Source organism: Larimichthys crocea, chromosome VIII (assembly GCF_000972845.2).
Source record: "Larimichthys crocea isolate SSNF chromosome VIII, L_crocea_2.0, whole genome shotgun sequence".
Taxonomy (NCBI): domain Eukaryota; kingdom Metazoa; phylum Chordata; class Actinopteri; family Sciaenidae; genus Larimichthys; species Larimichthys crocea.
The window spans coordinates 32,645,854-32,673,254 of NC_040018.1; the positions used below are offsets into that span (position 1 = coordinate 32,645,854).

Sequence of the window (27,401 nt, forward strand, 5' to 3'; positions counted from 1 at the left end):
AAAAAAAAAAACTTTTGACGATGGTGACAAAAACTGAAAACAGCCGTTACGCTATATTAAAAATAACGTAACGGGGGGAAATTGCCGTTGCGGTCTGAAATTTTAGCGTAGCGGGCCGCAACCATATAAAGCGCTGGCGAGAACACTGAATCATAACCTCTAAGTTTAACACCAGGGACAAGACACAGGGAGTTGATGTTGATGTCGTGGTGTATAGTAGGTTTGCCTGGGAGGAGCAGCAGTTCAGTTTTCGAGAGGTTCAGCTGGAGGTGATGTTCCTTCATCCATGTGGCGATGTCTGAGAGATTTTCCAGAGCACAGAGCGAGGGGTCCTCGGGGGAAATGATACAGCTGAGTGTCATCTGCATAGCGGTGATAGGAAAAGCCATGTGAGCGGATAATCAGACCCAAGGAGGTGGTGTAGATAGCAAATAGAAGGGGCCCCAGCACTGAGCCCTGGGGCACCCCTGTGGTGAGGTGAACTGTCCAAGCCAGGATACACTGAACGACCTGTCAGGTAAGATCAAACCAGGAAAGAGCCAAGCCAGAGATGCCCATGTTGGATGGATGGATGGATGGATGGATGGATGGATGGATGGATAATTCATCCCAAGCTGGGATGAATAGAGAGTAGAGAGGAGGATGCGATGGTTAACTGTCAAAGGCTGATAAGTCAAACAGAATGAGGACAGAGGACTGTGCTGCTGCTCTGGCTTCTTTTAAGGCTTCTATGTTGTCTCTGATGTTTTGCTGGTGTTGTGGAGAGCTCCCCAAAACTTGATGAAATAACAACACAGATACAGCTGCTTGCGGATCCGAACAAAACTTTACCTTACCTCTTCACAACCTTTTATAAGCGTTCTTAAATCACTGTTACATAGTCAAATCACCAGATCTGGACCCCACTATCCTGTACTTCCTTATAATCAAGTACTCAGTGTTCTGAGCGTCACGCAACGTAGTACTGTCTGTGTCTGTGTTTCCCATGAGTATGTATGGTGTGTGTGTGTGTGTGTGTGTGTGCGTGCTCGACTCCCTAATCTGGTCATGGCCGACCTGAAAACAGACTGACTGAATGTTCTCTGGTGGCACAGGAACATTTAGTACTGTCCTAGCAGTGTTATTTGTGTGTCTGTATGTTTGTGTGTTTTGTGTGTCTGTGTGTGTGCTTTTATTATATTCCATATTCCATGGCTCTGATGTTTATGTGAATCTCTTTCCTCTGCTGCCCCGTTCAGGACGTGAACTATTCAGGGACTCTGGGATACACCAACCCTCAGCTGGACGTGGAGGAGCCCACCACAGTGTCTGTACGGGGGGAGCCAGGGTAAGACTTCCCTCCTGTCCTGGTCCTTAAGGTCTGGTCCTGTTGGTCCAGTCTGGTCCTGACGGTCTGGTCCTGAAGGTCCAGCCGGGTCCTAAAGGTCTGGTCCAGTCTGATCCTGAAGGTCCGGTCCAGTAGGTCTGCTCTGGTCCTGATTGTTATGGAATTTTCTATCCTTAGGTAACACGAGGTCACGTGTGGGCCTTGAGGTCCTCGGCAGTATTAATTGTTTGACTTTGACTAGCTGCCAGTCTATCTCAACACTGTGGTGGCCAGGGTCGAAGAGACCTATTGCTGCCTTCCTAGACATAATAAATAGTTTGCCGTTGACGTTCCAAATCAAATCAAATCAAATCAAATCAGATTTTATTTGTAAAGTCACAAAGTACATTTGCCTCGGAGGGCTTTACAATCTGTACAGGGAGTGACACTCTCGTCCTAAGACCCTCGGGATGAGTCTGAGTATGCTGACAATAACACCTCCATGGGTAAAGACATTCTCTGTGACTCATTCTGGGCGTGTAGTATTTGTGCTGTTATCTTGGGGTTTAAAGTCGATCCACCAGGATCCACCAGTGTCTCTAATTCTCCTTGATCAAGCGTCAATAAATAATCCAGCATCAGACATCAGAGGCTGCTGAACACTTTCTGAACTCCTGACTTCACTACTGACCTTTGACTTCAGCAATTTCTCCATAACACTGATGGTTGGTCCTGAAGGTCCGGTCCTGAAGGTCTGGTCCTGAAGGTCTGGTCCTGACGGATTGGCTGAGTATGGCCGGGTCCTGTCATGTTTCAGTAAACAGTGATTTCATAACACGTTCAGGTCGTCACCATGGTGACAATAACTTTGTCCACAACACAGCAATTCTTTAGACGTAACTGTGTGTGTGTGTGTGTGTGTGTGTGTGTGTGTGTGTGTGTCAGGTTCCTGTCCAATGGCAGAGTGAGGACCATGTCCAGTCCTGTCATGGAGGAAGACGCTCCGCCCACCAAAACCACAGAGCTGAAAACTACAGCACACACACATAGACACATACACACACAGGTAACACACACCGACACACACACACACACAGGTAACACACACCGACACACACACACACACAGGTAACACACACCGACACACACACACACACACACACAGGTAACACACACAACACACAGGTAACACACACACACACAGGTAACACACACCAACACACATACACACACAGGTAACACATACACACACAGGTAACACACACACACACAGGTAACACACACCAACACACATACACACACAGGTAACACATACACACACAGGTAACACACACACACACACACACACACAGGTAACACACACCGACACACACAACACACAGGTAACACACACAGGTAACACACACACACACAGGTAACACACACCAACACACACAACACACAGGTAACACACACAGGTAACACACACACACACAGGTAACACACACCAACACACACAACACACAGGTAACACACACAGGTAACACACACACACACAGGTAACACACACCAACACACACAACACACAGGTAACACACACAGGTAACACACACACACACAGGTAACACACACCAACACACACAACACACAGGTAACACACACAGGTAACACACACACACACAGGTAACACACACCAACACACACAACACACAGGTAACACACACAGGTAACACACACACACACAGGTAACACACACCAACACACACAACACACAGGTAACACACACAGGTAACACACACACACACAGGTAACACACACCAACACACACAACACACAGGTAACACACACAGGTAACACACACACACACAGGTAACACACACCAACACACACAACACACAGGTAACACACACAGGTAACACACACACACACAGGTAACACACACCAACACACACAACACACAGGTAACACACACAGGTAACACACACACACACACACAGGTAACACACACCAACACACATACACACACAGGTAACAGACACACACACAGGTAACACACACCGACACACACACACACAGGTAACACACACCGACACACACACAGGTAACACACACGGTAACACACACAGGTAACACACACGTCGACACACACACAGGTAACACACACGGACACACACACAGGTAACACACGCCGACACACACACACACAGGTAACACACACGGACACACACACAGGTAACACACACGTCGACACACACACAGGTAACACACGTCGACACACACACAGGTAACACACACGGACACACACACGCCGACACACACACAGGTAACACACACGGACACACACACAGGTAACACACACCGACACACACACAGGTAACACACGCCGACACACACACAGATAACACACATCGACACACACACAGGTAACACACACCGACACACACATACACAGGTAACACACACTGACACACACACAGGTAACACACACGGACACACACACAGGTAACACACACGGACACAGGTAACACACACGGACACACACACAGGTAACACACACGGACACACACACAGGTAACACACATCGACACACACACAAGTAACACACATCGACACACACACAGGTAACACACACCTGGTCTCTGCTGGATCAGGTCGAGATTTGTAAACAAAGTTTTTTATTTTTCAGAAAAAAAAGAAGAAGGTCCGTGAAGTTCCTGCAGAGGTCACCAGAGAGCACTGCCCAAGTATGGCCCTGCCCCCAGGTACGCCTGACACCTGACCTCAGATTACTGTATTTTATTTTGAAAGTCTTCTGATCCCCTTCCTGTCTCTTGTCCCGTCAGAGTCCACATCGGTGTCCACGGTGTCTTTGGGTCAGCGCCTTCCTTTCCCAGCATTCCCTCTGCGGGCGTCTCTGCCCCCCCTGGTTCCGGCACTGGTTCCAGTCCAGGCCGCCGCCCCTCCGGCTGAGTACCACTCGGACTCGGCCGAGTCTCTGGAGGAGATCCCCGTGGTTCTGGCCAAACTGGGCTCGTCCTCGTCAGCAGGCGCCGGAGACGCTTCAGCGTCTTCACGCCGAGTCGTGTCGGCGTTCCCGCTGCCGTCACCTCAGCCCAGGACTAAGAGGAAGCCCGCCCGCGCAAATAAGAGTGCGGCAGAGCTGAGGTTTGAGATGGCCTCCACCCACCCGCCAACCGTGTTTGTCAGCCGGGCCAGTGGAGATGCTGCCGAGCCCCGAGAGGACGGCCTTAGTCTGGGCCGGAGGCAGATCAGCTCCAGGCCCGGGTCCAGACCGGCATCCCGGGCATCGCTGGGCTCGGGCGTGGCCTCGTGGATGGAGCAGTGAATGTTTTATTTTGAAAGATTTTTGTATCTGTGACTATTTATTGATGTGAATTTTTTATTTTGAAAGCCAAAGGTGACTTCCTGTCTGTGCACAATCTTTATACCTGAAGGAAGTGTCCGTTACCGTGGAGACTTAACTTTCTGTCAAGCCTAACGTAACGAAAAGAATTAAATCAAGTTAATTTTTATAAAATATGACGTCCTCAAACTCTTGATGTCACGTCTCATCAGCTCTGCTTTCACACGTCACGTCTGTGACGCTTCATGTGGCGCTACAGCCAACAGCTGGTTAGCTTAGCATACCTTAGCTTAGCTTAGCATACACAGCCTAGCATCAGTTAACTGTTAGCAGTACGTATGCTAAGCTAAGCTAAGCTAAGCTAACCAGCTGTTGCTCATATTTCACGACACAGAAAGTTTGTTTGATTCATTTTATAATAAAATATGAAAACTGACGAACTCAGACTTACTGTTGATGATGGTGAAGATGATGATGATGAAGGTGATGATGGTGATGATGATGATGATGGTGATGATGAAGGTGATGATGATGAAGGTGATGATGGTGATGATGATGATGATGATGATGATGAAGGTGATGATGATGAAGGTGATGGTGAAGATGATGATGATGGTGATGATGGTGATGAAGGTGATGATGGTGATGATGATGGTGATGATGATGATGAAGGTGATGATGATGAAGGTGATGATGGTGAAGATGGTGATGATGATGAAGGTGATGATGATGATGGTGATGATGATGAAGATGGTGATGATGATGGTGATGAAGGTGATGATGATGAAGATGATGATGATGGTGATGAAGGTGATGATGAAGATGATGATGGTGATGATGAAGGTGATGATGGTGAAGATGATGATGGTGAAGATGGTGAAGATGTTGATGATGATGATGATGGTGATGACGATGAAGATGATGATGGTGATGATGATGATGGTGATGAAGGTGATGATGATGGTGATGAAGGTGATGATGATGATGATGATGAAGATGATGATGAAGATGATGATGGTGATGATGAAGATGATGATGGCGATGATGATGAAGATGATGATGGTGATGATGACGATGATGGTGATGATGATAATGATGGTGATGATGATGATGAAGATGATGATGATGAAGATGATGATGAAGATGAGATTTCAGATTAGACAGGAGATGGAAGAAGCAGTACATCCATCATGGTGGTGAGCAGTGACATCAGCTGACCTGAGCCGGGCTGAGTGACCACGCCCACCTGTCAGTCAAAGCGTCCACGCTCTTAATCCTGCATAACTTTAAGCCTTAATATAATGTGAACAGGTGAGTTGTATATAAATTCACCCTCAGTACAGTTGTCATGAACGGGGAAATTAGCTACAGAGACCAAAACTGTTTAATTTAGACGTTTGCAGCAGCCTTAACCTTCATCAGTCGTTTTATTGTTTTACTTCCTGTTTTTTATGTTTCATTGTTGTTGTTGTTTTGTTTTCTAGCTTCACTTTTGCACTCAGCTGAGTTAACATCTGTAACATCTGAAACATGTGAAACATCTGAAACATGTGACACATATGAAACGTGACACATCTAAAACATGTGACACATCTGAAACATGTGAAACATGTGTAACATGTGAAACATGTGTAACATCTGTAACATCTGAAACATGTGAAACATGTGAAACATCTGAAACATGTGAAACATCTGTAACATGTGAAACATCTGAAACATGTGAAACATCTGAAACATCTGAAACATGTGAAACATCTGAAACATGTGAAACATCTGAAACATGTGAAACATCTGAAACATGTGAAACATCTGAAACATGTGAAACATCTGAAACATGTGAAACATCTGAAACATGTGAAACATGTGAAACATCTGAAACATGTGAAACATCTGAAACATGTGAAACATCTGAAACATGTGAAACATCTGTAACATCTGAAACATGTGAAACATCTGAAACATGTGAAACATCTGAAACATGTGAAACATGTGTAACATGTGAAACATGTGTAACATCTGTAACATCTGAAACATGTGAAACATGTGAAACATCTGTAACATGTGAAACATCTGTAAAACGTGAAACATCTGAAACATGTGAAACATCTGAAACATGTGAAACATCTGAAACATCTGAAACATGTGAAACATCTGTAACATCTGTAACATCTGAAACATGTGAAACATCTGTAACATCTGAAACGTGAAACATCTGAAACATCTGTAACATCTGAAACATGTGAAACATCTGAAACGTGAAACATCTGAAACATGTGAAACATGTGAAACATCTGTAACATGTGAAACATCTGTAACATGTGAAACATGTGAAACGTGAAACATCTGAAACATCTGAAACGTGAAACATCTGTAACATGTGAAACATCTGTAACATCTGTAACATGTGAAACATCTGTAACATGTAACATGTGAAACATGTGAAACATCTGTAACATCGTCTATTTTAATTCACTCCTCTGATTCCATCCAAACAGTCACAACTTCACATCCAGAGGCTCCGCCCTGAATGATGTCATGTCCTCCCACACTGACAGCTGGTTCCTGCTGACATGAGGTCACTTCCTGTCATGTCCTCAGAGACAGAACATCAGAACCCAAAGAGTTCTGCTCATGTCTCACCCTCTGTCTGATTCTGGCTCAAGGGCAGGGCCTGGACCTGGACCCAGCGCTGGTGGTCTTAGGGTGGTTCTGCCTGTCTGAGTGTCGATGTTTCTCATCCGGTCTGTCCAGAATCTGAAAACTCTCTGCCCCACTTACTGAACCAGGACCCGGTGTCAGTGCAGGACCTGTTTGATCGGGTCCAGTTCAGTCTGACAGATCCGAACCCAAATGAGGGAGCCAAGATCCACAACGCTGATCAGACAGTCCACACAGCGTGACAGTGTGACGTGTTTGGACTTTACTGTAGTCCAGTAGAGTCCAGTACAGTCCGGTACAGTGTAGTAGAGTCTAATAGAGTCCGGTACAGTCCAGTAGAGTCCAGTATAGTCCGGTACAGTCCAGTAGAGTCCGGTAAACGTTATAAATAGGATCAACAGATTTCAGTCTGTCAACCAAACACAGTGGAGGACTTCCTGTCACTTCCTGTCTCTTCATCTGTTACATGTCATCTTTGTTTGTGTTTCTGTTGTCATGACGACGGCTCCAGACCACATCCTGATGTGAACCCAGTCAGACCGGATCAGCAGGTCTCAGCTGAGTGTGTGTGTGTGCTGGTTCTGATTCTGTGTGCTGTTCTGAATCTCGTGGTCTTGGTCCTGGTCCTGGTTCTGGTCCTGGTCCTTGTTCTGGTTCTGGTCCTGGTCCTTGTCCTGGTCCTTGTTCTGGTTCTGGTCTTGGTCCTAGTCTTGGTCCTGGTCCTGGTCCTGGTCCTTGTTCTGGTTCTGGTCTTGGTCCTGGTCCTTGTTCTGGTTCTGGTCTTGGTCCTAGTCTTGGTCCTGGTCCTCCCGTCCTCTGCACCCTTCTCCCCCCTCCTTCTCTCTTTTATTGCCCCTCCCTGTGTGGGATGGGGCGTCGTCATGGTGACGGGGTAAACAGACGACAACAAGCTGCAGAGCTGAAGAGAGACGAGACGACGAGAGGACGGAGAGAGAGACAGACGGAGGACAGAGGACAGACAGGTAAGACTGCAGGACAGACAGACAGACAGACAGACAGACGGGTGAGGACAGCCTGTCTCTCTCTCTCTCTGTGTGTCTTTTATTTTTGAAATCTGTTGATTCTTTTGAATCAAAACGTCTCAGAAACTAAAAAGTTTCAGATTCAAATAATTTAAAGTTTTTATGAGTTAACATGGAGAACATCTTAATGATCTTTGATGAGTCTTAATGATCTTTGATGAGTCTAAATGATCTTTGATGAGTCTTAATGATCTTTGATGAGTCTCAATGATCTTTGATGAGTCTTAATGATCTTTGATGAGTCTCAATGATCTTTGATGAGTCTTAATGATCTTTGATGAGTCTTAATGATCTTTGATGAGTCTTAATGATCTTTGATGAGTCTCAATGATCTTTGATGAGTCTTAATGATCTTTGATGAGTCTTAATGATCTTTGATGAGTCTTAATGATCTTTGATGAGTCTCAATGATCTTTGATGAGTCTTAATGATCTTTGATGAGTCTTAATGATCTTTGATGAGTCTTAATGATCTTTGATGAGTCTCAATGATCTTTGATGAGTCTTAATGATCTTTGATGAGTCTTAATGATCTTTGATGAGTCTTAATGATCTTTGATGAGTCTCAATGATCTTTGATGAGTCTTAATGATCTTTGATGAGTCTTAATGATCTTTGATGAGTCTTAATGATCTTTGATGAGTCTTAATGATCTTTGATGAGTCTTAATGATCTTTGATGAGTCTTAATGATCTTTGATGAGTCTCAATGATCTTTGATGAGTCTTAATGATCTTTGATGAGTCTTAATGATCTTTGATGAGTCTTAATGATCTTTGATGAGTCTTAATGATCTTTGATGAGTCTTAATGATCTTTGATGAGTCTTAATGATCTTTGATGAGTCTTAATGATCTTTGATGAGTCTTAATGATCTTTGATGAGTCTTAATGATCTTTGATGAGTCTTGGTGATCTTTGATGAGTCTTAATGATCTTTGATGAGTCTTAGTGATCTTTGATGAGTCTTAATGATCTTTGATGAGTCTTGGTGATCTTTGATGAGTCTTAATGATCTTTGATGAGTCTTGGTGATCTTTGATGAGTCTCAATGATCTTTGATGAGTCTTAATGATCTTTGATGAGTCTTAATGATCTTTGATGAGTCTCAATGATCTTTGATGAGTCTTAATGATCTTTGATGAGTCTTGGTGATCTTTGATGAGTCTTAATGATCTTTGATGAGTCTCAATGATCTTTGATGAGTCTTAATGATCTTTGATGAGTCTTGGTGATCTTTGATGAGTCTTAATGATCTTTGATGAGTCTTAATGATCTTTGATGAGTCTTAATGATCTTTGATGAGTCTTAATGATCTTTGATGAGTCTTAATGATCTTTGATGAGTCTTAATGATCTTTGATGAGTCTTAATGATCTTTGATGAGTCTTAATGATCTTTGATGAGTCTTAATGATCTTTGATGAGTCTTAATGATCTTTGATGAGTCTTAATGATCTTTGATGAGTCTTAATGATCTTTGATGAGTCTTAATGATCTTTGATGAGTCTTAATGATCTTTGATGAGTCTTAATGATCTTTGATGAGTCTTAATGATCTTTGATGAGTCTTAATGATCTTTGATGAGTCTTAATGATCTTTGATGAGTCTTAATGATCTTTGATGAGTCTTAATGATCTTTGATGAGTCTTAATGATCTTTGATGAGTCTTAATGATCTTTGATGAGTCTTAATGATCTTTGATGAGTCTTAATGATCTTTGATGAGTCTTAATGATCTTTGATGAGTCTTAATGATCTTTGATGAGTCTTAATGATCTTTGATGAGTCTTAATGATCTTTGATGAGTCTTAATGATCTTTGATGAGTCTTAATGATCTTTGATGAGTCTTAATGATCTTTGATGAGTCTTAATGATCTTTGATGAGTCTTAATGATCTTTGATGAGTCTTAATGATCTTTGATGAGTCTTAATGATCTTTGATGAGTCTTAATGATCTTTGATGAGTCTTAATGATCTTTGATGAGTCTTAATGATCTTTGATGAGTCTTAATGATCTTTGATGAGTCTTAATGATCTTTGATGAGTCTTAATGATCTTTGATGAGTCTTAATGATCTTTGATGAGTCTTGGTGATCTTTGATGAGTCTTAATGATCTTTGATGAGTCTTAATGATCTTTGATGAGTCTTGGTGATCTTTGATGAGTCTTAATGATCTTTGATGAGTCTTAATGATCTTTGATGAGTCTTAATGATCTTTGATGAGTCTTAATGATCTTTGATGAGTCTTAATGATCTTTGATGAGTCTTAATGATCTTTGATGAGTCTTAATGATCTTTGATGAGTCTTAATGATCTTTGATGAGTCTTAATGATCTTTGATGAGTCTTAATGATCTTTGATGAGTCTTAATGATCTTTGATGAGTCTTAATGATCTTTGATGAGTCTTAATGATCTTTGATGAGTCTTAATGATCTTTGATGAGTCTTAATGATCTTTGATGAGTCTTAATGATCTTTGATGAGTCTTAATGATCTTTGATGAGTCTTAATGATCTTTGATGAGTCTTAATGATCTTTGATGAGTCTTAATGATCTTTGATGAGTCTTAATGATCTTTGATGAGTCTTAATGATCTTTGATGAGTCTTAATGATCTTTGATGAGTCTTGGTGATCTTTGATGAGTCTTAATGATCTTTGATGAGTCTTAATGATCTTTGATGAGTCTTAGAGAGCCTTATTTTCACAGACTTTAAATATTTCTTCACTGATGATCACGAGTTATTCAAACTGATCAGCTGATCGTGTTCATGATAGTTCACAGGAAATGTTGACACACAAACATTCATTCAATGTAAAGATAACGTTTAATGATCAACACGTGTTCTGTGAGGTGGCGCCCTCTCGTGGTCGAGGTGTTGATGACGACAGGAGGTCAGGTGACATCATCAGAGTCAGAACCAGGAGCCAATCACAGCAGAAAACCAAACCCACTGTGAAGCTCAGTGCGGTGCTGGACGTCGCCATGTTTGTAGTCCTCCTCCTCCTCCTATTCCAAATATGGTCAAAACGTGGAGCTGAGGCGGCTGAGTGACCACACCCACCTGTCAGTCAAAGCGTCCACGCTCTTAACCCTGCATAACTTTAAGCCTTAATATAATGTGAACAGGTGAGTTGTATATAAATTCACCCTCAGTACAGTTGTCATGAACGGGGAAATTAGCTACAGAGACCAAAACAGTTTATTGTACCAGGCTGTAAACATGTTTATTTCTGCTGTGAAGTTGGACATTTGGACATGGGGACTTATGGAGACTGACTCACTTCTGGAGCCAGCCTCAAGTGGACGTTAGAGGAACTGCAGGTTGTGTTTCTCTTCACAGAGACGGAGGATTCTCAGCATCATGACTCTTCAGTGTCCTGCAGTCTGTGCTGTACCTGAACACACCGTGACATCTGAACACTGACCCCGACTCAGTCCGGCCGCTTAAACACACCTGCTGTGCCAGAGTGATGTCACGCAGAGTGATGTCACGCAGAGTGATGACACGCAGAGTGATGTCACGCAGAGTGATTTTGTGACTCTGCGTATACACAGTGTGTGTGTGAGTGTGTGTGTGTGTGTTAGTGTGTGTGTGTGAGAGTGTGTGTGTGTGAGTGAGTGTGTGCGTGTGTGTGTGTGTGAGAGTGTGTGTGTGAGTGTGTGAGTGAGTGTGTGTGTGAGTGTGTGTGTGAGTGTGTGTCTCAGACATGACCTCACTCTGGTTTCTCACACGTGTGTGATCTCACACATACACACTGAGTGGTCGTCATGGTTACTACAGATTTATACTCTTTCTCCATGTGACCATCACACAGATGAGCCAATCAGAGGCAGGCTGAACCTTGGTGGGCGGGGCTTAAGTTAGTGATGTCAGCAGTGTGTGTGTGTGTTTACACTGGTGTGTCAGATTCCAGCCGGTCGACATGAGGACGGTGTGTGTGTGTGTGTGTGTGTGTGTGTGTGTGTGTGTTCAGGACTGTGTGATGTCAGCAAAGGTTAGCCATGCAGCTGACTTAGCTAGTCCAATAAACTGAGCAGGTCCACGAGGAACCGACGACCAATCAGAGAGCTGCGTGGCACTCTAATGTTGACCCGTTGTGTTGCATTCAGAGGCGTCCGAACTCTTTAACATGACGTCACATCGAGTGACATGAACTCTTTGAACTGATCGACATGATGAACGTCTGGTTCTGTGTTTCAGATATTTTCCCGCCATGGCCGAGAGCGACGACATGGAGCAGCTCCTGACGTCCTTCAAGAAGTTCGCCGTTCACGGAGACACAAAGGCGACGGGGAAGGAGCTGAATGGGAAGAACTGGGCCAAACTGTGCAAAGACTGCAAGATCGTCGACGGGAAGACCATCACCAGCACCGACGTCGACATCGTCTTCTCCAAAGTCAAGTGGGTTCCCTGATGGACACGTAGCTTTAGCCTAACCACTTGCTAAAGTAGCTAACTGCTAATTAGCTGCTGCTAACTGAATCTGCTGTTAGCATGCTAACAGAACCGGGCTCAGCAGCCGGACCGGACCAGGTTGGAGCAGAGCCTCTGAGTCCAACAGGGAATAACGTGACAGCACCGAGGTGACTTCATGATGAAACACTGATCAGTAGTTAGCCGTGTAGCTAACTGAACTGACTCAACCGGGATGCCAGGATCCAAACCCGGCTGATGTGTTCACTGTTAGACTGGACACTGCCGGTTCAGAGGTTCTGTCATTGTGTTCACTGTTAGACCGGACACTGCTGGTTCAGAGGTTCTGTTTGGTCCAGTCCAGTTTGTTCTGACCCGTCTGCTTTGTGTCTGTGTTTCTGTGTGCAGACAGAAGACGTCTCGGGTCATCACTTATGAGGAGTTTCGCAGAGCTCTGGAGGAGTTGGCTCCAAAGAGGTTCAAAGGTCAAAGTAAAGACGAGGCACTGAGGTCCATCTTCAAACTGGTGGAAGGACGAGAGCCGAGCAACGTCGGCGTGACAGTGAGATAAATACATCACACGTGTTCTTTACAGAACATAAAATAAGTTTTGGTTACATATGGAACCAGAACTAGAATCAGAACAAAGCCGACAACATCACAAAAAACAAAAACAGTTGTGATAACAGATGTAACGACTCTAAAAGTGAGTATTTGTTGTAATTTGTACTTCTCTCTGACATCTTGTCCATACAAGCTGCTGACCCGGTTACATTCTCTGTTCTGGTTCTGATGGATTGATCCGAGTCACTTGTTTCTTCGCTTCTTCTCTGCTTTTTACATAAATCACATCTGTGTACTGTGATGGTTGAATGTGTTTCTATTGCAGCAGACCCACCTGGGCTCCAGTGAGGGAGACTCTAAAGCTGACCGGCTCTGTCCTCCTCTGCAGGCTGCCACATGGTTTTTGGTTTCTTTCTTTTCCTCACATGCAACACCTCGCCCCTCACCCATTTTCACTCATGCAAACATACACCTTCACCGCTGACTCACTGATCATCACACCCCATTGTTTTTTTGGTTTACCTTTGTCTAAGTTGTTTGTGTTTTTGAGTTCCTTACAATAAACGACTTCAACCCGCGTCTCCCTTTGTGTTTGTCCTGGCTTCAGAGCCGGGTCGTGACATGTACACTTCAAACACTGACAGCACAGAAACGTGTCCGACTCTATGCAGACGATGACGTCATATTTTTATAAATGTTACAACAGAACGTGACATCAAGAAGTCGTGTTTATACTACGCCACATTTCACGTGTCACTTCATGATGTCACAGGTGAAAGGTCACATGATCACCCGTTGATGTACTTCCTGCTCTCTGCCTTCGGAGGTCAGTGTTTTAAAGTGTACCTGTCTCACCTGTCCTCACGTATTTCCTGTCCTCTGTGTCTCCATCAGAAAGTGGCAAAGACGGGGGCGGTGGACCGCCTGACTGACGCTTCCCGTTACACCGGGTCGCACAAGGAGCGCTTCGACGAGAGCGGGAAGGGCAAAGGTCGCGAGGGCCGCGAGGAGCTGGTGGAGAACACGGGCTATGTGGGAGCGTACAGGAACGCTGGGACATATGACAAGACGAAGCCGGAGAAATGAGAAGGCCGGAAGGACGACTCGTCTACAGGACTACAGAACTTAACCTCGACTGGACCTGAACTTTGACCCCTGAAAGTGTGCATGTGTGGTGTCCTTAATGAATCCATTCAGACGAGCTTCTCGTAGACAAGGTTCTGGTTCTGTTCTGTTGTCTTTTTTATCAGCTGTTTAAAATTTGACTTTAAAAATGGAGAAAGTCAGAAATGTTGTTGCTAATCTAACAGGTGCTAACATGCTAACAGGTGCTAACATGCTAACATGCTTGTGTAGTCAGTTAGCAACTATTAGCAGTTAGCTGAACTAGCAGTTAGTCTCTTTTCTTGAGAAGTGACGTCACACTGCATCATATCAACAGGAAGTGACGTCACACTGGATCATATCAACAGGAAGTGACATCACACTGCATCATATAATCATGTGTTCATCACTCTGACCCCCTTCAGCTCTCTGGCGCCCCCTGAGGTTCGGGTTAGGGTCCTGTTCAGGAAGCTAACTGTTAGCAGGTTTAGCTAACTCACTCTTGATATTGTTAGCCTAGCTTAGCTTGTTAGCTTAGCTTGTTAGCTTGCTGTCCAGAAGCTGAGAAGCTCAGTGAACTTTGTTTGTTTGTACCTGAAACACAAACTGGACTCTACAGTATATTTTACTGAACCAATAAACATTAAAAATACTTTCTGTTGTCTTTGTTTGTTTGTTTGTTTGTTTGTTTGTTTGTTTGTTTGGTTTTTAGGAACTTTTTGTGCCCTGCTTCTTCTTGAGGAAACGTTTCCTCTAAATGTTCACGTCCTGCACAGCTTCATCATCTCTGACGGTTTGTTTAAACTTTCTCCTGAAGATCGCTGAAACATTATTTATTTAAACGATGTCATCATGGTAACCATGGAGCTAGCCCACTCTAACCACACCCACCTGTCAATCAAAGCGTCCCCGCTCTTAACCCTGCATAACTTTAAGCCTTAATATAATGTGAACAGGTGAGTTGTATATAAATTCACCCTCAGTACAGTTGTCATGAACGGGGAAATTAGCTACAGAGACCAAAACTGTTTTTTGTACCAGGCTGTAAACATGTTTATTTCTGCTGTGAAGTTGGACATTTGGACATGGGGACTTATGGAGACTGACTCACTTCTGGAGCCAGCCTCAGGTGGACGTTAGAGGAACTGCATGGTAAACTCCATTAGCTCCATGATTAGCTCTGTCTGTGAGAGAATAATGTTATACAAAGAAAGTGTAGAGTGGTCTTGGATCAGGTCTTGTATTAGGTCTGGGATCAGGATTTAGATCAGGTCTTGGATCAGGTCTTGAAACAGGTCCTGGGTCTGGTCTTGAATTAGGTATTGGATCAGGTCCTGGATCAGGTACTGAGTCAGGTCTGTACTGGGCCTTGATCCTGGTCCAGTTTGTTCAGTCAGAACCTCCAGTGTTCATCCCAGTGTTACCATGGTAACCACTCAACTTGAAACAGGAAGTGTCCTGTTGTTGCCGTGGCATTAAAAACCACTTCCTGCTGATGGGCTGTAATTGGTCAGGCGGAGGTTCATTTGCTGCATGATGTCATCAGCGTGTCACAGTTCAGAGAATCGGCGCCACGTTTCCTGATGAAGAGACGAGGCGGACGGAGAGTTTAATGAAGGAAGCAGCTGATCCAATGTTCTCCAATCAGAAGGCTCGATACTGCTAACGAGGAAGATGTTAACAACAACAATGAAAAGGCTCGTTACAGAGAAACAACAAACATGGAGTGAGGACGGACACAGGAAGCTCCTCATGTACAGAAACTGTCTGGACTGGTCAGAGGTCTCAGGAGGTCCGACCTGACCCAACCCGATCCAGTATCTGGGTCTGAGACGTTAGCAGCAGATCCTTCAAGTCCTCATTGATCAGACCTGTCTGGACCCGAGGTGACCCGGCAGAACATCTGCCTCTCCGCCACATGAAGGCACTGTCTGGTGGAGGCTGTTTGATATGTCTCTGGGTTTGGCCTCAGCTTCCCCCTCACCTGTCTGAATGCTTCACCACCACCTGCTTACTCCACCCAGACTCCACCAGACATTGCTCCGTCACCACAGAGGTAACGTGTGCTACAACCAACTCTTTGAGCTTCACTCTTTGACCTCTGATCTTTCCTCTGACTCCGTCAGCTGTCCATACTCATCTGCTCAGATTCATTCATTAATGCCTCCACCACCAGCCCTCCAGCAGCCCTGCACCACCCGGACACCTGCATCTTCACTTAGTTCTGTTGGTTGGTGTTCTTCAAGTAAGAGACTCACCTGTCCGAGAGAAGACCTGACCTATCAGACCAGAACACCTTCTTCCATGGCTCCGTGGTCCGGTTCTGATGCTCATTGTTGGGTCTTTCAGCATGGACACCCTGACTGGTCTGTGATGGACTGTGTTCTGACAGCTTTCTATCAGAACCAGTCTGTTGGATCAGACCACATGGGCCAGCCTTCCTTCCAGACCTCCATCAGTGACGCTGACTCCGGTCTTTGGACCTCTTTGGATCGGTACTGACAGCTGCAGACCAGGAACACCGACCAAGTCAGGCTGTCACAGTTTGGTTCTGGTCGAAGTCGCTGGTGTGTTGTCTGTTGTGTGTTTTGTATTGCATGTTGTATGTTGTGTGTTGAACATTGTGTGTTATGTGTTGAATGTTGTGTGTTATGTGTTGAATGTTGTGTGTTGAATGTTGTGTGTTGCGTGTTGTGTGGTGTGTGTTATGTGTTGTATGTTGTGTGTTATGTGTTGCATGTTGTGTGTTGAATGTTGTGTGTTGTATGTTGTGTGTTGTGTGTTTAATGTTGTATGTTGTGTGTTGCGTGTTGTATGTTGTGTGTTATGTGTTGTGTGTTGAATGGTGTTTGTTGCGTGTTATGTGTTGTGTGTTGTATGTTGTGTGTTATGTGTTGAATGTTATGTGTTATGTGTTGTGTGTTGTGTGTTTTGTGTTGAATGTTGTGTGTTGAATGTTGTGTGTTATGTGTTGAATGTTGTGTGTTATGTGTTGAATGTTGTGTGTTGTGTGTTATGTGTTGAATGTCGTGTGTTGAATGTTGCGTGTTATGTGTTGAATGTTGTGTGTTGAATGTTGTGTGTTATGTGTTGAATGTTGTGTGTTGTGTGTTGAATGTTGTGTGTTGTGTGTTGCGTGTTGCGTGTTGTGTGTTGAATGTTGTATGTTGTGTGTTGTGTGTTTAATGTTGTATGTTCTGTGTTATGTGTTGTATGTTGCGTGTTATGTGTTGAATGTTGTGTGTTGAATGTTGTGTGTTATGTGTTGAATGTTGTGTGTTGTATGTTGTGTGTTGTGTATGTTGTGTGTTGTGTGTTGTGTGTTGTGTGTTGTGTGTTGTATGTTGTGTGTTATGTGTTGAATGTTCTGTGTTGAATGTTGTGTGTTGCGTGTTATGTGTTGTATGTTGTGTGTTATGTGTTGAATGTTGTGTGTTATGTGTTGTATGTTGTGTGTTGCGTGTTGTGTGTTGTATGTTGTGTGTTGTGTGTTGTGTGTTGCATGTTGTGTGTTATGTGTTGAATGTTGTGTGTTATGTGTTGTATGTTGTGTGTTATGTGTTGATTGTTGTGTGTTGTATGTTGTGTGTTATGTGTTGTATGTTGTGTGTTGTGTGTTGCGTGTTGTGTGTTGCATGTTGTATGTTGTGTGTTGTGTGTTGCGTGTTGTGTGTTGCGTGTTGTGTGTTGCGTGTTGTGTGTTGTGTGTTGCATGTTGTGTTCTCTGTGAGGCTCGTTTGTATAAATAAAGATTCATTAATATTCTAATGAGGTGATGCTGTTATTTTCCAGAAAGCTTTTATCTCATGTTGTTTTTTTACAAGGTCACTCAGACCACGCCCCCCCTCCTCCAGCTGGTCATGTGACCTCGGTCCTCTTCAGGGTCTTTAAATCAGTCGCCAACCCGTCAGATGGCGAGAGACAAGTGAGAGTTACCGCGACAACGACGACAGGTGAGTCGCCTCTGTTTCTCTATGATCCTGAAATATGAAGTATGAAATGTTATTCATTGAAATTAGGCGTGTTTATTTTGACATGCAGTATAAATATGACTGCTTGTTATTAAATTATGTATTTGTTATTAAATGTTAAATCCCAGGAGAAACATTTGAACTTTCAGAATAAACCTGTTGATTTTTCAAAATAAAACATCTGATAATTTTTTCAATTAAATTTGATGTTTAAATAAATGAAAGTTAAACTTTAACTGAAACAAAGGAAGAACTAAATAATCATTTTTTTGTTTACTTTGTTTGTTTTTTATTGATTTATTTTAATGTTTAACATAATAAAATAAATGTCCTCCTCTTCCTCTTCAGGATGTTTGGCTCGGTGCTGCTCTATTATTGGTCCTTCAGTCTGCTGCGTCTTTCTTCTTCGTTGGTTCATGGAAACATTCAGCTCGATGACGGTCCGGCTGCCGGCCACCGCGCTGAAACGTCGTATCTGTCTGACATTGGTCAGTAACACACTGTAAAATATTTACTGTCAAGTTAACAGGAACTTACCGCTAATATAGACAAGTTACTGTATTAGAGAAAGATACCGTAAAACTATCTACAGTAATATTAGGTATACTGTATATAGGAATGCTGTATAATGCAGTACAGTGCTGAGAATACAGTAATAATACTTTAAAAAGAACAGTGCACCTGTACTGAATAACATTTTTGTTGTATGTTGATGTTTAAGATGTAGCTGCAGTTCAGACAAACCATCCATCTATCACATGCAATGAATGATTCAGGTCATTTCAGCAGATCCTGTCAGTATCGGCTCTCTGAGGATTAAAACATTTCATTAACTCTTTCCTTGTCTGCTGATATTCATCCTTCATTTGCTCTAAATTATAAAGAACGGTATCGTCTGCATACAGGTGGATTATATTCAGTATTATGTGGAACATTACAGGTCCACATAAACCGTGGTGAAACAGAACGTCAAAGTGAATAATCTGACAAGATTTAAACATTTAAATGAAGAAACAGTGTCTTTAAAACCTGCCTGTCTGGATTTCATTTGTATGCAGGAAGTGAGCTTCTACCTGAGAACGCTCACCTGTTTATGTACTGATGTGCCTTTGTTTGGGTCCGTCCTCACTGATCTTAGAGAAACTTTAACTGGCTTAAACCGGGTCACCTGTGCCGGTCTCTGATCAACTTTGTGTTCATTAAACAGGTTTGAGTCAGTCTTGATAAAGCACATAAAAGTCATGTGATCTGGTCTAATGCAAATCTCAGCTGGTGTGATGACCACAGATAACACGTCTGTTTTCTGTCATGCAGAGAGAAGCCACGCCCCCGACCCTGTGCATGACCCCGCCCTCATACCTGTTGACTCGGTGGAGGATCACTTCCTGATGGATGCAGGGTCCTATGATGAGGTGGGTGTGGCTCAAAGATGGTGTCAATGTTTTTCCTGTTTCCTGTTCTGATCCACTTCCTTACTGTTTCTAGGACTCGTCAGCAGCGCTGCAGCTGCAGGGTCGGGCCATGCGCTCGCCTCGCCGCTGCATACCCCACCAGCAGTCCTGTCTGGGTTACCCGCTGCCCTGCTGCGACCCCTGTGACACCTGCTACTGCCGCTTCTTCAACGCCATCTGCTACTGCCGCCGAGTCGGCCACACCTGCCTGCCCAGACGCACCTAACCACGCACCTGATGATGCACCTAACGACCCTGTCAAGAAACATGTTGATGCATGATGCTGTTGTTCATGTTGGATGAAATCTGCTTTTTGTGTAATAAAATGACTGCTGAGGAGAACGTGTTTCGAGTCAGTGTATTGCAGTACAGTATTGTACTGTTATTTTTAAACATTATAATGAAGTACAGTATTGTACTGTTATTTTTAAACATTATAATGAAGTACAGTATTGTAAACATTATATTGAAGTACAGTATTGTACTGTTATTTTTAAACATTGTATTGAAGTACAGTATTGTACTGTTAATTTTTACACATTATATTGAAGTACAGTATTGTACTGTTATTTTTAAACATTATCTTGAAGTACAGTATTGTACTGTTATTTTTTAACATAATGAAGTACAGTATTGTACTGTTATTTTTTAAACATTATATTGAAGTACAGTATTGTACTGTTATTTTTAAACATTATAATGAAGTACAGTATTGTACTGTTATTTTTAAACATTATAATGAAGTACAGTATTGTACTGTTATTTTTAAACATTATAATGAAGTACAGTATTGTACTGTTATTTTTTAAACATTATAATGAAGTACAGTATTGTACTGTTACATGTTGTTACATCATAAAGGACAGTGACACGTTTGTTTCAGAGTTTCTGTGTTTTATTGATGATCAACATGAAACTAAAAGTCCCGTCTGACATGATTAGTTGGCAGCGAGAATCTGATCTACCCAGGCGCGGAGCTCGGTGACGCGGGCATACACGCCGGGGCTTGTGGGAGTGCAGGTTCCACTGCCCCAGGACACAATACCGACCAGGGTCCAGGCTCCGGCCTTCTGACAGACCAGAGGACCGCCAGAGTCGCCCTGAAACAACAAAGAGACGAGAGAGATGAGAACAGGAGCTCGGGATCAACGCGTTACCTTGACGGCAGGGCTACCCACCATGCAGGAGGAGGCTCCAGAGGCGCCGGCACAGATCATCAGGTTGGTGATCTTGTTGCCCCAGTATCTACGGCACTGATCGTTGGTCAGCAGGGGGAGGGCGGCCTGCTGCAGCCGGGCGGGGGTGTCAGGAGCTGCAAACAAACACATCACAGTCTGAGCTGTTGACTACATGCTGCACCAGGTGTTTCCCTGAGGTGTTCTCGCCTCTGATTGGCCACACAGATGCAGGTGTTCTCACCGTTGTAGCGGGTCAGGCCCCAGCCGCTGGTCACACACTTCATGCCTCCAGGGAAGTTGTCTCCGGTCTCGGCCACACACACGGGGGAGACACGCATGTTCATCTGGGCAGGGCTGGCCAGCTTGATGAGCAGGATGTCGTTGTTGATGGTGTAGCCGTTGTAGCGGGGGTGCTTGAACACCTGACAGGAAATGACATCGTTAGGCCGACGAACAGACAGGAAGAGACAGCGATGAGCCGAGCAGCTGATTGTCACCCACCTTGCCGATCCTCATGACCTGGATGTCCTCAGCGTTGGAGGAGCGGTCGTGTTCTCCGAGGATCACGCGGTGGGAAGTCCTGCAGGAAAACACGAGGCTCAAAGCTCTTTATATATTTATATATATTAAATATTATATATCTATAATATATATATAATAAATTATATGCGTTTCTGGGTTGCGTATGTCTCTGTACTTCATTCTCTGCTGTGAGTGTGATGAGAAAACTTGAAAGTTCTGAAATTCTTAAATGACCATGAGCTACATTTTACTCCCCTCCTCCCCCTTGGAATTCTATGGCAGTTCTAACATGTTTTATTTTAGGTTGACGTTGGTGTCGAGTTCCTTACCTGTTCTGTCGCCGCTCAGGTGGAACATTCTCGCGTTCCGCTTCCACCCCATGTTCCAAACTCTCAGCGGCTCTGATAAGGCTGTCCTGTCTTCTCTCGTTCTCAATCACGTCGTCCCTGCCTGTACTACAAAGAGCTCGCAGGCTTGACCCGATCATGATCGAGCCATGGCCCTCTTCCTGTGGTCCTCTAATCCTTGCCTCCCTCGCCGGCGCCGCCTACGGTGAGAAAAAACGCTGACACACAGGACACAGGTCGCTACATTCAGTGTTACTAACGTTCATGATCTCATGCACTGATTCACCAGGTTGCGGCTCTCCGCCATCCCTCCCGTCATCCACGGGTACTCTCGTTCGTTAACGTGGGAGCGCATGGCCTCACTGTCATGCGCCCCCTGGCAGGGCTCCCTGAGGTAAAGCAACCAGTAACACACACCCACACACAACCACTACACCACACACACCTACACACACACAGCTACACTCTTCTTCTGCTTTTTGTTTCAGGAGTACACCGGCTTCCAATTCTTCTGCGCGGCTCTCATCAACGAGACGGGGGGGCAACGCCGCGCACGGCTCAGCGGCAATGTGCGGTTTACATCACCGGAGCAGGCACCGCAGGCATCCCGCGCCGCAGTTTCACGCTAACCGGCAGCACCGCAGCACCCGGCAGCACCGGCAGGCTAACGGCATGCCACCTGGCAGCAGGACTCGTCAGCACCGTCACGCCGGCAGCAGCAGTGGCACCTTCCTAGCCCCCTGGAAGCTACCGGCAGCAGGCACTGCATCGGCCGAGACCGGCAGCACCGGCAAGCACCGGCAAGAGCACGGCACCGGACACGACATCGTAAGAGAACGCTACCCGCTACGGCGCACAAGGCAGCACCGGCAGTCACCGGTCGTCATACCGGCAGCACGGCGGCACCGGAAAGCACCGGCATCAGCCGGCAGGCACGCCGGGCCAGCGCAGTGCAGCCGGCAGCACCGGCAGGCACCCCGGGCAGCAGCAGGCACCGGCAGCACCGGCCAGCACCTGCAGCAGTCCAGTCAATGCAGCACCGGCAGCACCGGCAGCAGCAGCACCTTCATCACCGGCCGCACCCGCAGCAGCAAGCATCCGGTCAGACGGCAGGATCAACCGTCAGCAGCAGCACGGGCATCCACCGGCTATTGCACCTTTATACACGTTGATCACCCTGTCAGGCACGACAGCACCGGCAGCACCGGAAGCCCCTGTCAGTCCACCCTTCAGCAGCCGCACCTGCAGCTACCTGCAGGCACTGCAGCAGCAGGAGCCCCGCCCCCCACCCCCCCCCAATACCTGTGGGGGGTGGGGGGTCAGCACCTTCATGCCCCTCAGCATTCAGCACCTGCAGCCCTTCTAGCACCTTCATCATCATTCACCTTCATCACCTTCATCACGTTCATTCACCTTCATGCCCGTCAATTCACCTCGCATGGCAACTATCATTCACCTTCATCCACCGTCATGCACCTTTCATCCTCTATCACCTTCATCACCTTCCTTCAACCTTCCTCATCATCACTTCATCAACCTCATCAACCTTCATTAATCATCACCTTCGCATCACCTTCAGTACACCTTCATCATCATTCACTTAATCACCTCATGACCTTCATCCAATTTTATCACCTTCCTCATAATCATCATCAGCATCATCTTCATTCTCTCATTCACCTGCAGAAGTTATTCTTTGTGACCCAAACAGCATCATCTCTGTTAGCCTTGCAGATGAACCAGTGAACTCATCTGTAACACTGTTTCTTTGAATAAAATGTAAATCAAGGATATAGTGAATGAGTAGCTTTTTCCGTATATATACTGGATAATTTATTATATGATATGATAGTATAGAATGATCACGACGGCGGGTTACTATTAATCCTGAAATAACTTCATGAATAGAAGAGATAATAAGCAATGGGATATCTTATATATATATATAGTATATATATAATACTAATTTATATATATCTATATATAAGATAGTAAATTTTCTTATATATTATTATTGAATATATAATATTTCAATATCTATAAATATAAAAGAGCTTTGAGCCCGTGTTTTCCTGCAGGGGACTTCCCACCGCGTGATCCTCGGAGAAACACGACCGCTCCTCCAACGCTGAGGACTCAGGTCATGAGGATCGGCACGGTGGGTGCCAATCAAAGCTGCTCGGCTCATCGAGCTGTTCTCTTCCTGTCTGTTCGTCGGCGTCCTAACCGATGTCCTTTTTCCTGTCAGGTGTGTCAAGCACCCCCGCGTACAAACGGCTACACCATCCACACAAGAATCCTAGTCACATAAAGCTGGCCAGCCCTGCCAGATGAACATGCGGTCTCCCCCGTGTGTGTGGCCGAGACCGGGGACAACTTCCCTGGAGTAATGACGTTGTTGTGACCAGCGGCTGGGCCTGGACCCGCTTACAACGGTGAGAAACCCTGCTCTGTGTGGCCAATCCGAGTCGCGAAACCACCTGCATCTGTGTGGCCAATCAGATGCGAGAACACCTGCTCTTGGTGAGCCAATCAGAGGCACGAGAAAACCACCTGCATCTGTGTGGCCAACTCAGAGGCGAGACCCCCAGGGACAACCTGGTGAGCATGTGTCAACAGTCAGGACTGTGCTGTGTTGTTGCCGCTCTGACCCCCCCGCCCGGCTGCCCGCAGGCCGCCCTCCCCCTGCTGACCACCGTCAGTGCCGTAATACTGGGCAACAAGCTCCCCCCCACCTGATGATCTTTTCCGGCGCCTCTGAGCCTCCCTGCCTGGTGGGTAGCCTGCCGTCCCGGTCCGCGTTGCTCCGGAGCTCCTGTTCTCATCTTTCTCGTCTCTTTGTGTTTCCGGGCGGGACTCTGGCTTTCCTCTTGTTCTTTCCGCCGTCCTGCTCCTGGCCCTGTCTGTCTTTTGTCCTGGGGCTTGCCCCTGACTCCCCCCAGCCCGGCGTGTCTGCCCGCGTTCACCGCTAAGCTCCGCGCCTGGGTCGCTTCGCTTCTCTCTGCCCACCTCCTCCTGTCCTCCTGTACTTTTCTTTTCCTTTCTCCTCCTACCCCCCCGTCCCCCTCTGCCCCCCCTTTTCCTTTCCTTCTTCTTTCCCCCCTTTCCCCTTCCCCTCCTTTCCTTTCTTCCCTTTTTCCCCCCTCCCTTCCTCCTTTCTTCTTCTCCTTTTTCCCCCCCCCCGTCCCATCCTTTCTTCTTCTCTTTTTTCCCCCCCCCTTCCCTCCTTTTCCTCTCTCTTTTTCCCCCCCCATTCCCTCTTTCCTTCCTCCTCCTTTTTCCCCCCCTCCCCTCCCTTTCCTTTCCTTCTTCTCTTTTTCCCCCTCCCCTTCCCTCCTTTCCTCCTTCTCCTTTTTTCCCCCCTCCCCTCCCCCTCCTTCCTCCTTCTCCTTTTTCCCCCTCCCCTTCCCCTCCTTCTTCCCTCTCCTTTTTCCCCCTCCCCTTCCCATTCCGTCTTCTTCTCCTTTTTCCCCCCTCCCCTTCCCCTCCTTCCTTCCCTTCTTTTCCCCCTCCCCTTCCCCTCTTCCCTTCCTTCTCTTTTCCCTCCCTTCCCTCCTTTCTTCTTCTCCTTTTTCCCCCTCCCCTTCCCCTCTTTCCTTCCCTCTCCTTTTTCCCCCCTCCCCCTCCCTCCTTTCTTCCTCCTTCCTTTTTCCCCTCCCTTTCCCCTCCTTTCCTTCCTTCCTCCTTTTTCCCCCTCCCCCTTCCCCTCCTCTCCCCTCTCTTTCCCCCCTCCCCTTCCCTCTTTCTTCTTCTTTCCCCCTCCCCCTTCCCCTCTTTCCTTCCTTCTCTTTTTCCCCCACCTCCCCTCCTTTCCTTCCCTTCCTTTCCCCCCCTCCCCCTTCCCCTCCTTTCCTTCCTTCTTTTCCCCCCTCCCCCCCCCCTTCCCCTCCTTTCCTTCCCCTCTCCCTTTTTTCCCCCCCCCTCCCCTCCTTTCTCCCTCTCCTTTTTCCCCCCTTCCCCTTCCCTCTTTCCTTCCTCCCCTTTCCCCCCTTCCCTCGTCTTCCTCTCCTTTTTCCCCCTCCCCTTCCCCTTCTTTCCTCCTTCTCCTTTTTCCCCCTCCCCTTTCCCTCCTCCTTTTCTCCTTTCCCCCTCCCTCCCCTCCTTTCCTTCCTTCTCCTTTTCCCCCTCCCTTCCCTCTTTCTCCTTCTCCTTTTTCCCCTCCCTTCCCTCTTTCCTCCCTTCCCCCCTCCTTCCCCCCCCTTCTCTCCTCCTTCTTTCTCCCCCCCCCCCTCTCTCCTCCCCTTCCCCCCCTCCCTTCCCTCCCCTTTTTGCCCTTTTTTCTTTTCCTCCTCCTTTTCTTTTTTCTTTTTTTTTTCTTCTTTTTCCCTCTCCTCTTCCTTCTCTCTTTCTTTTCCTCCTTTCCTTCTTTTTTCCCTTTTCTCCTCTTTCTCTTTTCCCCCTCCCTTTCTTTTTTTTTTTCCTCTTCCTCTTTCTCTTCCTTCCTTCCTCTCCTCTCCTTTTCCTCTTCCTCCCCTTCCTTCCTTTTCTCTCCCTTCCCCCTTCCCCCCCTTTCCCCCCCCCTTTCTCCCCCCCCCCTCCCTCTTCCCTTCCTCTTTCCTTCTCTCCTCTTCCCCTTTCTCTTTCTTTTTCTCCCCTTTTCTTTTTCTTTTCTTTCTTTCCTTCCTCCCCCTCTTTTCTCTTTTTCCTCCCCCCTTCTCTTTTCTTCTCCCTCTCCCCTTTTTTCTTTTTCTCCCTTCCTTCTCCCCCCTTTTTCTTCCCCCCCCTTTCTCCTTCTTCTTTCCTTTTCCCTTTTCCTCCCCCTTTCCCTTTCTTCCTTCCTTTCTTCTTTCCCCCCCCCCCTTCCCTCCTTCCTCCCTTTTCTTTTTTTTCTCCTCTCCCTCTTCCTCCCCCTTCCCCTCCCCTCCTTCTTTTTCCCTTCCTTTTTTCTTTCCCTTTTTCCCTCCTTTCTTTCTTCCTTTTTCCTTTTTTTCCCCCTTTTTCTTTTTCTTCCTTTCCTCCTTCCCTCCTCCCCTTTCTTCTCTCTCCTTTCTTTTTCTCCTTTCTCTCCCCTTCCTTCTCCTCTCTCCTTCCCTTCCTCTTCCTTTCCTTTTTCTCTTCTCTCTCTTCCCTTCTTTCTTCCTTCCTCCTTTCCCTTTCCCTTCTCTCTTTCTTTTTTCTTCCTCCTCTCTCTTCCCTCCCCCTCCCCCCCCCCTTTCTCCCTTCTTTTCCTTTTCTTTTTCCCTTCTTCTTCTTTTTCCTCTTTCTTCCCTCTCCTCCTCTCTCTTCCCTTCTCCTCCTCTCCTTTCTCTCTTTTTCTTTCTCTTTCTCTCCTCCCCTTCTTTCTCTCTCTCCTTTCTTTTTTTTTTCCTTTTCCCTTTCCTTCCTCTTTCCTTTTTTCCTTCCCCCTTTCCTCCCTCTCTCTTTTCCTTCCCTTTTTCTCTCTTCTTCCTCTCTTTCCTTTTTCCCCCTCCTCCTCCCTCTCCTCTTTCCTTCCCCTCCTTCTCCTCCTCCTCTCCCCCTTCTTCCTCTTCCTTCTTCCTTTCTTTTCTTCTTTCCCCCC

At 45.8% G+C, this 27,401-nt stretch overlaps 4 protein-coding genes across 10 annotated transcripts in view; 3 read left to right on the forward strand and 1 right to left on the reverse strand.

The window, feature by feature from the left end:
* Positions 1–5,089, forward strand: part of zdhhc1 (zDHHC palmitoyltransferase 1) — a 19,460-nt gene extending 14,371 nt beyond the window's left edge. For all 3 annotated transcript variants that reach the window (XM_027281230.1, XM_019263266.2, XM_019263268.2), the window contains 4 exons: positions 1,239–1,327; positions 2,252–2,372; positions 3,972–4,047; positions 4,129–5,089. In XM_027281230.1, the coding sequence (XP_027137031.1) occupies positions 1,239–1,327; positions 2,252–2,372; positions 3,972–4,047; positions 4,129–4,631 (789 nt within the window). In that variant the 3' untranslated portion in view covers positions 4,632–5,089. The remainder of the gene's footprint in view (positions 1–1,238; positions 1,328–2,251; positions 2,373–3,971; positions 4,048–4,128) is intronic.
* Positions 5,090–8,060: 2,971 nt separating this feature from the next.
* Positions 8,061–14,799, forward strand: tppp3 (tubulin polymerization-promoting protein family member 3). Of its 4 annotated transcripts, XM_027281251.1 has the most exons (5): positions 8,061–8,290; positions 11,201–11,476; positions 12,552–12,752; positions 13,173–13,326; positions 14,223–14,799. In XM_027281251.1, the coding sequence occupies exons 3-5, from the start codon at positions 12,565–12,567 to the stop codon at positions 14,412–14,414; spliced, it is 534 nt and encodes a 177-aa protein (XP_027137052.1). In that variant the 5' UTR covers positions 8,061–8,290; positions 11,201–11,476; positions 12,552–12,564; the 3' UTR covers positions 14,415–14,799. The 4 variants fall into 4 exon arrangements, with proteins under 4 accessions (XP_027137052.1, XP_027137054.1, XP_027137053.1 ...); XM_027281253.1 differs by lacking the exons at positions 11,201–11,476; positions 14,223–14,799 and adding an exon at positions 13,657–13,907; XM_027281252.1 differs by lacking the exons at positions 11,201–11,476; positions 14,223–14,799 and adding an exon at positions 13,654–13,907 and having other exon boundaries at positions 8,062–8,290.
* A 1,174-nt stretch (positions 14,800–15,973) lies between these two features.
* On the forward strand, positions 15,974–20,183 carry agrp (agouti related neuropeptide). 2 transcript variants are annotated; one of them, XM_027281262.1, is made up of 6 exons: positions 15,974–16,488; positions 16,609–16,999; positions 18,257–18,385; positions 18,752–18,891; positions 19,718–19,815; positions 19,889–20,183. In XM_027281262.1, exons 4-6 carry the CDS (start codon positions 18,753–18,755, stop codon positions 20,078–20,080), a joined length of 429 nt encoding a protein of 142 aa, XP_027137063.1. In that variant the 5' UTR covers positions 15,974–16,488; positions 16,609–16,999; positions 18,257–18,385; position 18,752; the 3' UTR covers positions 20,081–20,183. The 2 variants fall into 2 exon arrangements, with proteins under 2 accessions (XP_027137063.1, XP_027137062.1); XM_027281261.1 differs by having other exon boundaries at positions 15,974–16,999.
* A 545-nt stretch (positions 20,184–20,728) lies between these two features.
* The window catches only part of LOC104939493 (chymotrypsin A), an 11,799-nt gene continuing 5,126 nt past the window's right edge, over positions 20,729–27,401 (reverse strand). The window contains exons 4-7 of the mRNA XM_027281245.1: positions 21,534–21,612; positions 21,274–21,454; positions 21,033–21,166; positions 20,729–20,954 (exon numbers count right to left, since the gene is read on the reverse strand). Of these exons, the coding sequence (XP_027137046.1) occupies positions 20,793–20,954; positions 21,033–21,166; positions 21,274–21,454; positions 21,534–21,612 (556 nt within the window). The 3' untranslated portion in view covers positions 20,729–20,792. The remainder of the gene's footprint in view (positions 20,955–21,032; positions 21,167–21,273; positions 21,455–21,533; positions 21,613–27,401) is intronic.

Coding starts and splice junctions, on each gene's coding strand:
- agrp (XM_027281261.1), top strand. CDS start 18,753: ATGTTTGGCTCGGTGCTGCTCTATTATTGGTCCTTCAGTCTGCTGCGT. Junction 18,892..19,717: donor GTCGTATCTGTCTGACATTG/GTCAGTAACACA, acceptor TCTGTCATGCAG/AGAGAAGCCACGCCCCCGAC. Junction 19,816..19,888: donor ATGCAGGGTCCTATGATGAG/GTGGGTGTGGCT, acceptor TACTGTTTCTAG/GACTCGTCAGCAGCGCTGCA.
- tppp3 (XM_027281251.1), top strand. CDS start 12,565: ATGGCCGAGAGCGACGACATGGAGCAGCTCCTGACGTCCTTCAAGAAG. Junction 12,753..13,172: donor ATCGTCTTCTCCAAAGTCAA/GTGGGTTCCCTG, acceptor TTCTGTGTGCAG/ACAGAAGACGTCTCGGGTCA. Junction 13,327..14,222: donor CGAGCAACGTCGGCGTGACA/GTGAGATAAATA, acceptor TGTCTCCATCAG/AAAGTGGCAAAGACGGGGGC.